We start from the raw sequence: 14,177 nt of genomic DNA, 5'->3' as shown, positions 1-14,177 counted from the left end.
CTCAAGACTTAGCAAGTTCCTTAATATGTTCTCCTTAAAGCAACAGCTCATCTAGGGCCCAGTTGTTCCTGGTTCCCCCAGGTGCTGTGCTTGTAGGTTTAACAACAGGTTTTTCAGAGGGTAAAAGCCCAAATTTGTAGCATTTGCCAATTCCCATAGTGCAAAGAGTCCCACCGTGGCCTATTTCAGGCTACCAACTTAATGTCACTCAATGAGGAGTAGGAAAGGGATGCACACAACTGGGTCTCACAACCATCTAATAGCTGGTTCCAGCACCCCACTGACCCACACCTCACACCTGATGACCTTGGCTTGGTCTGAACTATGGACACAGCTCTTGATCACAGTCCTTTAGAGTGAGGGAGGCAGTGGTGCATGGAGACCTAGGGCATGGGCTACAGATTCAGAGTTGAGGTAGAATCCTGGCCCCACCACTTATTAGCTGTGTGACCTTGGGCTTGTTACTTAACCTCTATGCCTCCGTTTCCTCATCTGTAAAACAGGAGTATAGTAAGTATTACCTACTTCATAGAATCTCGAGGATGAAAAGAGTTAACGATATAGGTGGCCTTGCAAGTGTCTGGCACCTGAATGCTCAATGAATGTTAGCTCTTTATTATTATTAATGATAAATCTGGCCTCAACAGCAGCTCCAGCTCTGGACAGGACTTGAAATTTCTCCTAGGTTATAACCTGCCCAAGTCCCATGCAGATGCTAGGCAGGAAGAGGAGCACCTGTGACTCCCCCAGCCCCTCAAATGTGGACCCTTGCATTACTTGTTGAAATACCCCACCCTGGCTACTTAGGCCCAGCCAAACTCTCCAGCCTTTTCACTAAGGGAGGCAGAGATTACAGTGCACTCAGCCCTCTCCTCCTGTATCCTCCTGCCTGCTTCTGGCCCTGGAAAGGCAAACGGCAAGGCCATGGGTTTGAGTGGCGATTCCATCACTAGCTAAGACCATTAACTCCTATTAACTTATCAGACCTCCTCCAAAGGACTCAGGAGGTAAGAAGGTTCCCTAGACTATTGACAGGAAGAGTAAGATGGGTGAAATGGGAGGCCTTAGACTAGTCAGACGATTTGCATGGAGCCCTGGATATCTGGTCTCTGAAAGCTAAAGGGCACTTGTGCCCTTCCTCTGTGACCTGGGTTGCACCTGGCTGCAGGGCCACTGGATACCAAGTAGAAGTTTAGTCCCCAGGTACACTGGCCTTCTTTTTCCACAGTCCCCATCTCTTTGTGCTTCTTCTTGGGGGTCTCTTGGACTCCAGGACACAGGTTTTGCCAGGCTGCTTAAAGCCTTGCTCTCCTGCCCAGCTCAGAACCCCCCACCACCACACTCCTGGATGTGTGGGGAGATGGGAGGATGGGAATACAGCCCACCCCAAACTCCTGAGCCCTTGGGAGAGGGAAAACACTTAGATGTTTTCATTGTGCCTGGCTGGGAGCCAGGAAGAAGAGTTCTGAGGCTCTCGGTCATGATTTGGGGCCAGGAGAAAGCTGAGCACCAGGCATGGAGCCACAGCCTGGTCATAACCAATAGTCCAAGAACACCCACCTCGTACCCCTGGAACCAAAAGAGATTGATTCTGGAAGGCCCTTAGAGACCATGCTGCTCAACCCTCTTACTGCACAGCTGAGGAAACAGGCCCAGAGAGAGAAGTGGACAGACTAGGAGGAGATAGGCTCAGAGACTTGAAATGGCCAATAATGAATGGGCCAGCTCTCCAAAACCTGGGCCACTAGAACTGGGCTGGGGCCTGAGAAACTTTCATGCTTGAAACAGAAAAGTTTAGGTCTGATACGTAACCAACTGTTTGCTTGGATGGCAAGCGTAAGACTGTTACCTGAAACAGTACTTTCTAAAAAAAAACTAAAGTCGATTAAAAATTATGGAACAGTAGATTGCCAGATCCTAACTCCCTCAATTTCCAGGTGAGGAAACAGGCTCACGCCTACTGCCCCCAAAGTCCCACCCTGGCTAAGCAGAGCTGGGATTAGAACTGGAGCCCACAGATTTCCAGTGATGGAGTCTCAAGAAAAGCCAGGCCTGCCTGGAAATGTCTGCAGTTTTGGCCCTGTCCCCAAGGCTGAGAGCCCTGGTGGCCTCCAACCTATGCCGGTGCCCCAGTCAGACCCTGAGCCAGGGCAGGGGGCACCGCATTCTCAGCCTGGTCATAAAGGTATGCTCCCCAGCGCACTCTGGACAACTTCAGGGCAGAAGAAAGGAGAAAGAGATTGACAGCAAACTCAAATGCCTCTGGGCAATGTTTGGGTGGGGCTTGTGGAGAGGCGGTCAAATTCAACACAGCGCCATCAGGGTTCCATATCCTAAAACGAAAACCCGTTGCCTTGGAGCGGATTCCGACTCAAAGTGACTATTTAGGACAGAGTAGAACTGCCCCACAGGATTTCCAAGGTTGTAAATCTTTACGGTAGACTGCCACATCTTTCTCCTGCGGAGCAGCTGGTGTGTTGAACCGCCTACCCTTTGGTTAGCAGCCCAGCGCTTAACCACTGCGCCACCAGAGCTGTCTTCCAGACACTAAGTAGTAATATTATCACCAGTTTCCAGATGCGAAACTGAGGCCCAGGGAGGCTGGAAGATTTCAGTTAAGCACTGAAGCTCGGGCATGTCCCACGCCACCAGGTCGTTCTCGGCCGGAGCCGGTTGCGGAGAGAGAAAGAGCCTTGATGGACGGACGGGGGCGGGGAACGCGGTCTCTTTAAAGCGCCCCGCCGGGGCGGCGCGGGGCGGGGCCGCTGGCTGAGCTGCGGGGCGCAGGGCTCAGCGGCGGGAGAGGGGTCCCCGGCAGCACCAGCGGGGTGGGCGCGGCTGGGGCGCCTCCACACACCGCGAGCTGCTGCGCGTCTTCGTTCCACTCCGACCAAGGAAGGAGCGGCCGCTGACTCGGCGGAGGCGCGGGGACTGTAAGGGGTGCGGAGTGGCCTGAGTCTCCACAGAGATGGCGCTGCACGTGCAGTGACGGCCCCCGCGCCCCGAGAATCCCAGCCGTGTGCCCCGCGTCCCCGGCGAGCATGCAGCGCCCCGAGCACGAGCTGATCCGGCAGAGCTGGCGCGTGGTGAGCCGCAGCCCGCTGGAGCACGGTACCGTCCTGTTCGCCAGGTGAGGCGGCCGGAGCGCCGGGGTCCCAGCCTCGCGGGATGGGCTCGAGAGTGCTGGCTTGGCCGTAGGAGGGGAACCAGCCACCGCCTTGGCGCCGGGCGCCCGCCAAATGTGCGCCAGAGACGGCGGAGCGCGGCGACGGTGGCGCAGCCCCTTGTGAGCTTCCTCGGACGTGGGTGCGTCCTGCGGGCAGCGCTGCACCTGCAGCAACCGCTTGGGCTCATGGAGGTGGGCGGGGGCCTCGCTAGCGAATCTCCTCACACCTGGCCAGCTGTGGCCCCTGCTCGGCTTTGTGCCTCCCGCACGTTCCTTGGGTGGCGACTGCAGGACGCCCACGGCCGCCGGGTACAGGGGACTGGGGAGCCCCAAGGGTCCGTGCGGGGAGGGTGTGCCGGGCGCACCCATGGGTGGTTAGCGGTGCACAGAGTCCGGGCCCTAGGCGTGCGTACTCCCAGCAAAAGATGGAAGGATAACCCTACTGGGGAAGGGACCAGGCTAGGACCAGAGATCCTCCGAGGAAGGGGTGAGAGCCGCCCAAGTCTCACCACCGAGGAGGCCCTTAGGCGGTGTGCAGACCCCACCAGGCTAGGGAAGGTCAGTTTGCAACCCCAGCTTGGGGACCTCTCCCCAACTCCTATACCATCACCAACGGGAAGGGCGCGGATTATCCAATAGGCAAGGTAAGCACGGTTGTTTACCTGGTTTGCTAGATCATTAATCTTAGTAAGTAAGCACAAATAAGCCCATGCTTACCTTGCTTACTTCATCATCTGCCGGTCAGGGACTGTCCCTTGGAAAAGAGGCTTTGATTCTGTAGGAAGGTGCTGTGGGACAGGGGGAAAGACAGATGCCAGCCATACTTAGAAGCAGCATCTTTAATGTGGTGAAAATATGTGAAATTGTCCACTACAGATGATGAAGTAAGCAAGGTAAGCACCATGCTTACCTTGCCTACTGGTTAATCTGCCCCTGCTAACAGAGCAACGCTCCCTTCCTCACCTTGGATTTTCAGGAGCTGGGGCTCCCTGAGGCAGCCCAAAACTTCCCCTGAGGCTTTTGTAAAAAAAAAAAAAAAAACAAAAACTCCCCCAAGACAGAGGGAGATAAACACAGAGTTCCACAAAACCACCACATGCCTCCCAAACGTGACTGAGATCTTCCGCTTCCATCTCTTTGCCGTCTCCAAACATGCACTCCCTGGAGCTCCACCACCCCCAAATGGTGTGACCTAGGGCACATTACTTAAAACCTCCTGTAAAATCAGAATAGCAGTTGTGCCCACTGCTTGGGATGGTGAGGAAGACATGAGCTTACCACAGGTGAAGTACTCAGTGCTCAGTCATTATGTGGATTTTGTTCTTGATACTATTGTTATCATCACCTACTGGAAACAGGAGGAGCCTGGGAAGCTCTGACCCAAGAGTAGGAGGCTGAAACAGAGAGGGAGAAAGAAGGACTTTCCTCTCCCCATAATGTAACTCTAGATTTCCTATTATGAGGACCTCCTTCCTGTCCCAGCCCACACCCCATAACTATTTATGAAGGGGCTACTGTATGCCAGAAGGAGCCCTGGTAGCACAATGGTTAAGCACTCGGCTGCTAACAGAAAGGTTGGTGGCTCAAAGCCACCTAGTGGCTCTGCAGGAAAAAGACCTGGCAATCTGCTTCTGTAAAGGTAACCAAAACCAAACCCATTGCCATCAAATTGGATCATAATGACTCTGTAGGACAGAGTAGAACTGTCCCATGTGGTTTCCAAGGCTGTAAATATTTATGGAAGCAGACTGCCACATCTTTCTCCTGAGGAGTGGCTGGTGGGTTCGAACCACTGACCTTTTGGTTAGCAGCTAAGCACTTTAACCACTGTGCCACCAGGGCTCCTTCCTGTAAAAATTACAGCTATTAAAAACCCTATAGGGTAGTTCTACCCTGTCACATTGGGTTGCTATGAATAGGAATCAACTTGATGGCGCCCAACGATCATATGCCAGATACTGAGAGACCTGGAGATGCATTGTTCTTCCCAGGTCGCCCCTCAGAGCTGGCCTAAGTGTTGGGGAGGAGGCAGCAGCAAAGCTGGCAAAGGGCCCATGTCAGGTTGGAGGGTGCACCAGAGTTTACAGCCAAAGCCCTGGCTCAGCCCCCACTCCCATTGCTGGACAACCAGGGCTCGCGGGGGGCTTTTGGGGGCTGACACCTGGACCTTCCCCACAGGCTGTTTGACCTGGAGCCAGACCTGCTGCCCCTCTTCCAATACAACTGCCGCCAGTTCTCCAGCGTGGATGACTGCCTCTCCTCCCCAGAGTTCCTGGACCACATCCGGAAGGTGAGGGGAAGGCAGGGCAGCTGGGGCCGTGATGGGTGTGACCTCTGGGACCTGGGAGAGTAGAAGGACTTGGAGGAGGAAAGCCCCCCCATCTCCAGAGTATCTACTCCTTCCCTTCTGGGCTGGGCTGGGCTGGGTTTCCCCCTCCACCCTGTGCTCAGCCAGCTGGTCCCAGCCTGTCATTGCCCTCAGCTTTGTTCCCTGGTTCCCATAGGTGGTGCTGGTGCTAATCCTGGCCATTCATCCACCTATGAAGACCAGGCTGGTGTTTTCTTAGAGGCTCAGGACTCTCCCAGGGCCCCAGTGTCTCCTTGTCCTGGCGTATAACACTGTCCAGTGGGCTTGTTGAGGGCTTTGAGATCCTCAGAGGAGAGGGGCTTCCTTCATGAGTGTAACATTAGTAGTTTGGCCATCACATATTGAGTGCCTACTGTATACAGGCAGTTACCTTCCATCTCTGATCCTGGGAAACTGAGGGTCCAGGTGGCCTCTCTACCCTCTGGTTGGGACGCCAGGTCTGGGCTGTGGTTGTGAGTGGGTGGGGTTACCCTGGCTTCAGGCCTTGGGTCTCTCTGTTCACTGCTTCCTTGGCCTTGGCAGGTGATGGTCGTGATTGATGCTGCAGTGACCAATGTGGAGGATCTGTCCACACTGGAGGAGTACCTTGCCGGCCTGGGCAAGAAGCACCGGTTGGTGGGTGTGAAGCTCAGCTCATTCTCGGTGGGTACAGAGGCTCTTCTCCTCTCCAGAGCTTCCAGCCTGAGGCCACTGCTCTCTTCCTGTCCATCGCTATTCAACTGTTCTCTCTCCCTATTCCCATGCCCTCAGATGACCAGGACTGGGGTCCTGCATCTGTTACTTACCTGCTGTGTGACCCTGGTACTGGTTGACCTTTCTGAGCCTCCCTTTTTTTCTTCTCTGAAATGGCTTCCTTTAGAATCACAGGAAGTTAAGGAACCTTTGAAATTAGCTGGTCTGACCTATGTAACAAACCATCCCAAAATATGCTGGCTTAAAACAGCTACTTCTGGTTTCTCATGGCTGGGCTCAGCTGGACAGTTCTTCTGTTCCACCTGGTGTAGCTGTAACCACTCATGTACTGCATTCAGCAGGGAGCTCAGCTGGGGCTAGAATGTCCAAGACGGCCTCTTACCCTTCAGTAGTCTAGCTGAGCTGCTTTACAGAATGGCAGCTGAGCTCCAAGAGTGAGTGCTCCAAGAGGACAAGCCCCAGTGTGTAAGTAGTTATCCAGATTCTGTTTGCATAACACTTGCTAATGTCCCATTGGCCAAAGCAAGTCACAAGGATGAGACCAATGTCAGTGTGGAAGGACTATACTCAAGGGTGTGAATCGCAAGAGGTGTGGTTCACTGACCACAGATCAGTCACCTTGCCAGACAGTAAGCCCCTTGAGGAAGGGACCATGTTTGTCTTGTTCTCTCCATCCCCAACACTAGCACAGTGCCTGGCCCTTAATGGACATTCATTAAATATTTGCAGAATAAATGAACTTTATTTGATTATGATCAATAATAGCAAATTAGAGCCCTTATTATTGTTGAAGCCTTCCTGTCTGCAGATGCTGTGCTAAGAGCTTTTTATGGATTATCCTGTTTAATCATCCCAACAATTTCATGAGTTGGAATTTTTACTTTTCCTGTTTTACTGAGGAAGCAACAGAGGATCAGAGAGGTTAAATAACTTGTTCAAGGTAACACAGCTCATGAATGGTAGAGTCAGAATTTGAGCTCAAGTCCACTTGGCTTCAGAGCCTGGGCTCTTAACCACCATGACTGCTGCCTTGCAGATGAGGAAACTGAGGCCTGGGGCCAATGACTTGGCTGTGTCTGAGCTGTGGTTCCCACTCATGGGGTGGTTGTGAGGGTGCTATGGAGGGTGGGCACAGTGGGGTATGGGCAGATTCTTACTCAGAAAGTATGGAACACGTGCAGGAGAAAAGAAGGGTTCAGAGCCCTTGCCAGCCCTGGGCCTCAGTTTTCTCACCTGTGGAATGGAGCGATGCTTTCCTGCCTTGGGAATGACAGGGTGCCCTTTGCCTCTGCAGACGGTGGGTGAGTCCCTGCTCTACATGCTGGAGAAGTGCCTGGGTCCCGCCTTCACGCCAGCCACGAAGGCCGCCTGGAGTCAGCTCTACGGGGCTGTGGTGCAGGCCATGAGTCGAGGCTGGGACGGCGAGTAAGAGGCAGCCCTGCCCGGAGGCCCCCATCTTGACAGATGTCAGTGTGCCTGTCTGTTAGTCTGTGTCCGTTGTAGCCTGGGTTCCCCCAGGACTCCTTGCATTTCGGCCCTTGTCCCTTTAGCTCTCCTGGAGAGGTGATGGAACAGGGCTGGGATCTCAGGCCCCTCCTACCTGTCAACTGCTGACAGGGGTGGCTTTTCCTTCAGGAAGGGGCTTCTGGATTACCCCTCGCTCCCACTAGCCTCTTCCCTGCCTGCCTTCTCTTCCTCTGGGCACCCCTTCTCCCCATGCCAACAAGGAGGAGCAGAGCTTTGGTGGGAGAAGTGGCATGGGGCAAGGAAGGAATGGGACTTTGAGAGAATGGGACTCTTCTGTCTGTCCACCCCTTCTCAGGTGAGCCTGGGCCAAGTTGGGGGTGGATGGCTGAGCTGCTAGCACCTTCTTGTCTTGCTTCTCCGTTCTTGTTAGTGCTTTTCTATCCCAGGGTATTGATTTTTCATAAACAAAAAAAGAACAGCTTTAACCTTAATGGTGGACTTACAGGCAGCGGGAGCAGGTAATCAGGAAAATTGCTGAGAGAGGGGAGGTGACCTGAATCTGTGATGGGGCTGATCTAGGTCTTAGGGGGTCTCTCAGATGACATCTGCCTGAGGTTTTTTTTTCTTTCGCAGTGTTTTTCTGTCCCTCAATCAGCACTTCTGGTAGAAACTCTCTTATTATTGCTCTGTAGGACCCTAGCCAGAGCCCCTGGGTGATGGGAACAGTTAATGCGCTCGGCTGCTAACCGAAAGATTAGAGATTCATGTTCACCCAGGGGTGCCTCGGAAGAAAGGCCTGGTGATCTACTTCTGAAACATCAGCCATTGAAAACCCTATGGAGCACAGTTCTGCTCTGACACACACTGGGTCATCATGAGTCAGAATCACCTCGATGGCAACTAGTTTTACTGGTTAGGGCCCCAACTAACCAGCAAGGGGAAAGGTGGGGAAGGGGAAGGGAGGGGGAGGAGTGACTTCATTCTGGTGGTTTTTCTCACCCACCCCCACTCCTGCTTGGGCAGAGTCTTGTCTCCCCTCACCCTCTACCCACATGACTGTCAGCCCACAGCTCCCCATATTTATATCTGGTGTGTGCCTGTACTTGGGCGGGTGGTAGAACAGAAAGCTACAGGAGATGCCCTCTGCCTTCCCCCGCACCATCTGCACTTTTACCTTTGCTCTGTGCTGTGGTTATGTAAACTTATGAGGAATAAACTTGTTGTGTGTGCCTCTCTGACCCTCTGGGACCGATCATTTGTTGGGTGCTGGCTTCTGCTATGTGAAGCTACAGGACAGTGGATCTCAGGGTGGGGTGGGAAGATGGGGTCAGGAAGAGCCAAGGCAAGAGTCAGAGGACTAGGGAATGCCAGAAGCCAGTGACAGGGATGGAGCTAGGGGTCTGTAGCAGAAACTGGCTGGCAGGTCACCAAACCCAGCTCCACTTCCTCTTGGACACACAGCTGGACTACATTTCCCAGCTTCACTTGCAATTAAGAGGCCTGGTGCTTGAGTTCTGGCCAATAGGGTATGTGGAAGTGTTTGCTCCTTCTAGGCCTGGCCCCCCAAAACTCCTGCCCGCTCCTCCACGCTCTGTCACCCTTCCGCCAATTTGATTGTGACCTTAACTGGCCTTGAGGGCCACGTGTTACATGTGGCAGTGCCACAGGTAAAGGAGCCTGGGTCCCTGAATCACTGCTTGGAGGAGAGTACCCACTTAGCGGATCACACATTTTGAATTTTACAAGAGACATACTTCTATTGTGTTTGTGCCATTATACATTTGAGGGCTTGTTTGTTACAACCTCTAGCTTCACCCGCACTAATCCAGAGACTGAAGCTGTTCATTGGTCATGGGTCTGGGAGCCCATGGGCTAGCCGACAAAATAAGCTGAGGAATTAGGAATGAGCCAGGGGCGGAGACAGCAGTATTGGTCACTAACGACTTGTGTCTCAAGGAAACATTCTAGATCTTCCTTGGAGGGGGAGGAAAATGGGTTAATCTGGGGTGCACATTGGAACTGAAGAGCAGTCATGAGTGTCTGTGTGTCTGTGGAGTCAGGAGGAGACGGTAGAGAAACAGCTAGTGGAACGGGGAGGGGGAGAAACATTAAAAGGTGGAATCATTTGAGCAGGCTTGTTGGGGTCAAGCCAGGTCCCTGGGTGGTGCAACCATTTTGCGCTCATCTACTACCCTAAAGGTTGGTGGTTTGAACCCACCAGCGGCACAGGAGAAAGGCCTGGCAATCTGCTTCCATAAAGATTAAGAGAAAAAAAACCCATTGCCATTAAGTCGATTTTGACTCATGGTGACCCTGTAGGATGGAGTAGAATTGCCCCATAGGGTTTCCAAGGAGTGGCTTGTGGATTTGAACTGCCAAACTGTTGGTTAGCAGACGTAGATCTTAACCTCTGTCCCACTGGGGCAGTGGATTACAGACAAGAAAATCCCATGAACAGTTCTACTGTGTAACACGTGAGGTCCCCATGAGCTGGAATGGACTTGACAGCAATGGGTTGGGTTTGGTTTGGTTTTGGGGTGAGCCCCTCCACACGCTCCTGGCTTCTGAGGTGTGGAGCCCAGGAGCTGGGCTGTGAATGGTGGAGGGGCTGCACCTGGGCCAGCTGTCCTTGCCCCAGCCTTACTTTTATCAGCCAAGACCAGATATAGCCGGCGCCAGCAGGGCCTCCCTTAGCTCCGGTTGGGGGCTCATTTTTGTTAAGCCGGGTGGCCAGGCCTGCCAGGTGTGCAGCAGCCAACACTGGGCCTGGAACACATTAGGGTTGCTTTTCCACTGTGGCAGCAAAAGCATTTTCTCAAGAGCCACAGGCTCCAGTGAGACAGGACCTCATCTCAGTGTGATCTAATGAGGGCTCTGGCTCAGTGACCATGCCCTGCCTATGGGTCCCACTGTTTGAAGCCCACTCAGTCAAACACCCTCCTCGGTCCACATCTTGGGTCATCCCAAGCATGGATCGTATCACCTCTCTGGAAGGCTACACCTTTCTCTTGTGGTTGTGTGTGTGTGCGCATGCTTGTGGGCATATGCGTGTGTATGCATATGCATGAGTGTGTGCGAGGTATTCTCTCCCCCTCCTCTATTCAAGGACTTGACCTTGTAATCCTTCCTCCCTCCCCTGCATCCCTCCCACAACACCCCCATCACCCATCAACCCGAGCCCTTCCCTGAACGCCCCTTCCTTCTCCAGCCACCGCCCTTTCTGTACTTACCTTGATAACAAAACCCTTCAAGAGTGGTCTTTGTCGCCATTTTTATTTACTCACTTCCCATGAGAGACTGGGAAAGTTATTCCAAACAGACTGTCATCCCCAGCCCAAATCTGTTAAAGTCAAGGTCACCAACGAGCTCCATCTTGCCGAATTTAGAAGCCTGGCTTAGTTCTCATTCTGCTCTTCTGCTCAGCAGCATTTGAAAGGGTTGACCATTCCTTCCTTTATTTTTGAACTTTTTATGATGGAAAAACTTTAACATACACACAAATCAAGAGACTAGTATACTGAACCTCCATGTACCCCCTCACCCAGCATCAACCGGTAACAACTCAAGATTCCCCTGCCTGGCCCGCCTTTGGCTGGAAAATCTTAAAGGAAATTGAAGACTTCATGTCCTTTCACCTGTAAATGCTTCCACATGCATTTCTAGCTGATAGACTTTTATTCATATATAAACTCATGTCATCGTCACACCTAACAGATTAACAGTATCCCCTCAACAACACTGAATCCCCAGTCATATCCAAATGTCTCAAAAATGTCCTTCTATAGCTCGTTTGTTAAATGAGGATGCAAACAAGAGCCACGTGTTGCATTTTTTACTCTATACCAGCCCCTCTCTTTTCCTCCATGCATTGAATCGGGGAAGGAACTAGATCCTCTGTCTGATGGCGTGCACAGCATTTTGGACTTAGCTGCTGCTTCTCTGTGGTATCTTTTAACTTTCTCCTCTATGCTTGGTATTCACTGTAAAGAGGTGACTCAGGAGAAAGGCCTGGCCATCTACTTCTGAAAACTCAACCACTGAAAACCCTATGAGGCATAGTTCTACTCTGATACACATGGGGGCACTGCGTGTCTGATTCAACTCCATGGCAACTGGCGGTGGTGGTGGTTGGGGCTGGGGGCTCACGCCTTCCTTTTTGAGTTTCTTTCTTCCGTTGACTTCAAGACACCAGGTTCTCCTGGTCTTCCTCTTACCTCTCTGCAGCTACTTCTCAGTATCCCTTGTGGATCCTCTTTCTAATCTCTACATGTTGGGACAGTCCTCGGGATTTCTTGCATACTTAGGCACCGCCTCCTTGCCTAGGCACCTCCTCCTCACCTAAAACAAAACCAAGCCCACTGCCGTCTAGTCATTCCAACTCATAGTAAATACCCTGTGGGTTGGAGTAGAATGGCCACATAGGGTTTCCAAGGATGTAAATCTTTAGGGAAGCAGACCGCCACATCCTTTCTCCTACAGAGCAGCTGGTGGCTTGGAACCTCCCACCCTTCCGTTAGCTGCCAACCTAGGCACCTCCTTCTCACCTAGCCACCTCCTGCTTACCTGTGCTCACTCTGCTCTCTCCAGTAGAGGTCTCAGCCAGTCCTACACTTTAAACACCATCCATATGCTGATGTCTCTAAAATTTACATCTGCAGTCTAATTCCCCTGCACCCAGCCACCTACTTGGACATCTATTCGGCGTCTCAAGTTCAACACGCCCAAGATGGAACTCCTGCAGTTTCCTCTGGCCCTGCTTCTTCCCAGCGTTCTCCACTTTGGGGAAGGCTTTGCTGTTTACCGGGTTGTTCAGGCTTTTTCATAGACCCTACTTCTAACGCATAAGTATAAGTAAGTCCTAGGACCCTATTTGGAATCCAACTTCTCTCACCTCATTCATTGCCCTGTTTTGGCCCTAACTACCGTATTCTCTCTCCCGGACACCTGCAAGAGTCCCTACTGTGTCCTCTGCTTCTGCCTTGTCCCACCCAGTGGCTACAGTGATTGCTTAAATACAAAGTGGGTCATGTCACGCTGCTGCTCAGAATCTCTGTAGCTTACATCTCACTAGAGTGAAACCCGCATCTTACCCACCAAAGTGCCTGTCACGCTCTCAGACCTGCTTCTTTCTACCCTCCCCAGCCACTCTGCTCCAGCCACCCTGGCCTCTGAGCTGTTCCTCAGGCCTGCATTTGTCCAGCGCCCCTCATGCAGCCTCCACTTGCTCACATGCCTCATCCCCACAGGGGTCGTCTTCTGGATCCTCCAGGGAGAGGTGGTCCAGGATCCTCTGGTGCAAAACAGCACCTCCCCGCTTCCAGCCTCTCCCCTTCCCCTTCCTCTTTTTTTTTTTTCCCAAAGCACTATCCCTACTAACAGCCCAGTCTACACATTTGTTTACTGTACTTATAATCTTCTATTGCAATAGCGGGGGCAGTGGTGGTTCAGTGGTAGGCCTCTCACCTTCCATGCAGGGGACCTGGGTTTGATTCCTGGCCAATGCACCTAAAGTACAGCCACCACCCATCTGTCAGTGGAGACTTGTACGTTGCTATGATGCTGAAGGTTTCAGTGGAGCTTCCAGAGTAAGACAGACTATGAAGAAAGGACTGGCGATCTACTTCTGAAAATCAGCCGGTGAAGGCCCTATGGATCACAATAGTCTGGTCCCCAACCAATTATGGAGAATCTGCAGGACCAGGCAGCATTGTGTTCTGTTGTGTGTGTGGTAGCCAGGAGTCAGGACCAACTCCAGGGTAACTAGCAATAACACTTGAGGGTGGAGGGAGATTCAGCAAACCCTTGCAGAGGCTGACAAGGTAGCCAGAAGTGACCCCGAGCCCTAGTGTGTGTCTCTACAGCCCAAACAGTAGTTGTTCTCATTGCAAAGTAAGGTGATTACAATAGAAGTTGTACTTGTGCTGGGTAATAATCACTTAGAAGCCTGAAGGCAAATGTTGGTTTGGGCCTGTCTTGGTTATCTAGGGCTGCTGTAACAGAAGTACCACAAGCGGATGGCTTTAACAAAGAGAAATTTATCCTGTCATAGTCTAGGAGGCTAGAAGTCTGAATTCAGGGTGCTAGCTCTCTCTATTGGTTCTGGGGGAAGGTCCTTGTCATCAATCTTCCCCCGGTCTAGGAGCTTCTCAGTGCAGGGACCTCGGGTCCAAAGGACGCCCTCCCTTCCTGGTTCTTCATCCTTGGTGGCATGAGGTCCCCCTGTCTCTCTGCTCGCTTTTCTCTTTCATATCCAAAAAGATTAACTCAAAAAACAACCTAACCTTGTAGATTGAGTCCTGCCTCATTAACATAACTTCCTCTAATCCTGCCTCATTAACGTAGAGGTAGGATTTACAACACGTGAGAAAATCACATCAGAGGACAAAATGATGGACAGTCACACAATTCTGGGAATCATGGCCTAGCCAAGCTGACACACATTTTGGGAGACACAATTCAATCCGTAACAAGGCCTAACTACAG

At 52.1% G+C, this 14,177-nt stretch overlaps 1 protein-coding gene across 1 annotated transcript; it reads left to right on the top strand.

Moving 5' to 3' along the window:
* Positions 1-3,041: 3,041 nt before the first annotated feature.
* NGB (neuroglobin) lies at positions 3,042-7,656 on the top strand. The gene is made up of 4 exons (XM_049898445.1): positions 3,042-3,130; positions 5,345-5,456; positions 6,057-6,176; positions 7,522-7,656. Exons 1-4 carry the CDS (start codon positions 3,042-3,044, stop codon positions 7,654-7,656), a joined length of 456 nt encoding a protein of 151 aa, XP_049754402.1.
* The last annotated feature ends 6,521 nt before the right edge of the window (positions 7,657-14,177 follow it).

This window comes from Elephas maximus, chromosome 10 (assembly GCF_024166365.1).
Source record: "Elephas maximus indicus isolate mEleMax1 chromosome 10, mEleMax1 primary haplotype, whole genome shotgun sequence".
Lineage (NCBI taxonomy): Eukaryota > Metazoa > Chordata > Mammalia > Proboscidea > Elephantidae > Elephas > Elephas maximus.
This window is presented reverse-complemented; position numbering and strand designations above follow the sequence as displayed.

Coding starts and splice junctions, on each gene's coding strand:
- NGB (XM_049898445.1), top strand. CDS start 3,042: ATGCAGCGCCCCGAGCACGAGCTGATCCGGCAGAGCTGGCGCGTGGTG. Junction 5,457..6,056: donor TCCTGGACCACATCCGGAAG/GTGAGGGGAAGG, acceptor TGGCCTTGGCAG/GTGATGGTCGTGATTGATGC. Junction 6,177..7,521: donor TGAAGCTCAGCTCATTCTCG/GTGGGTACAGAG, acceptor TTGCCTCTGCAG/ACGGTGGGTGAGTCCCTGCT.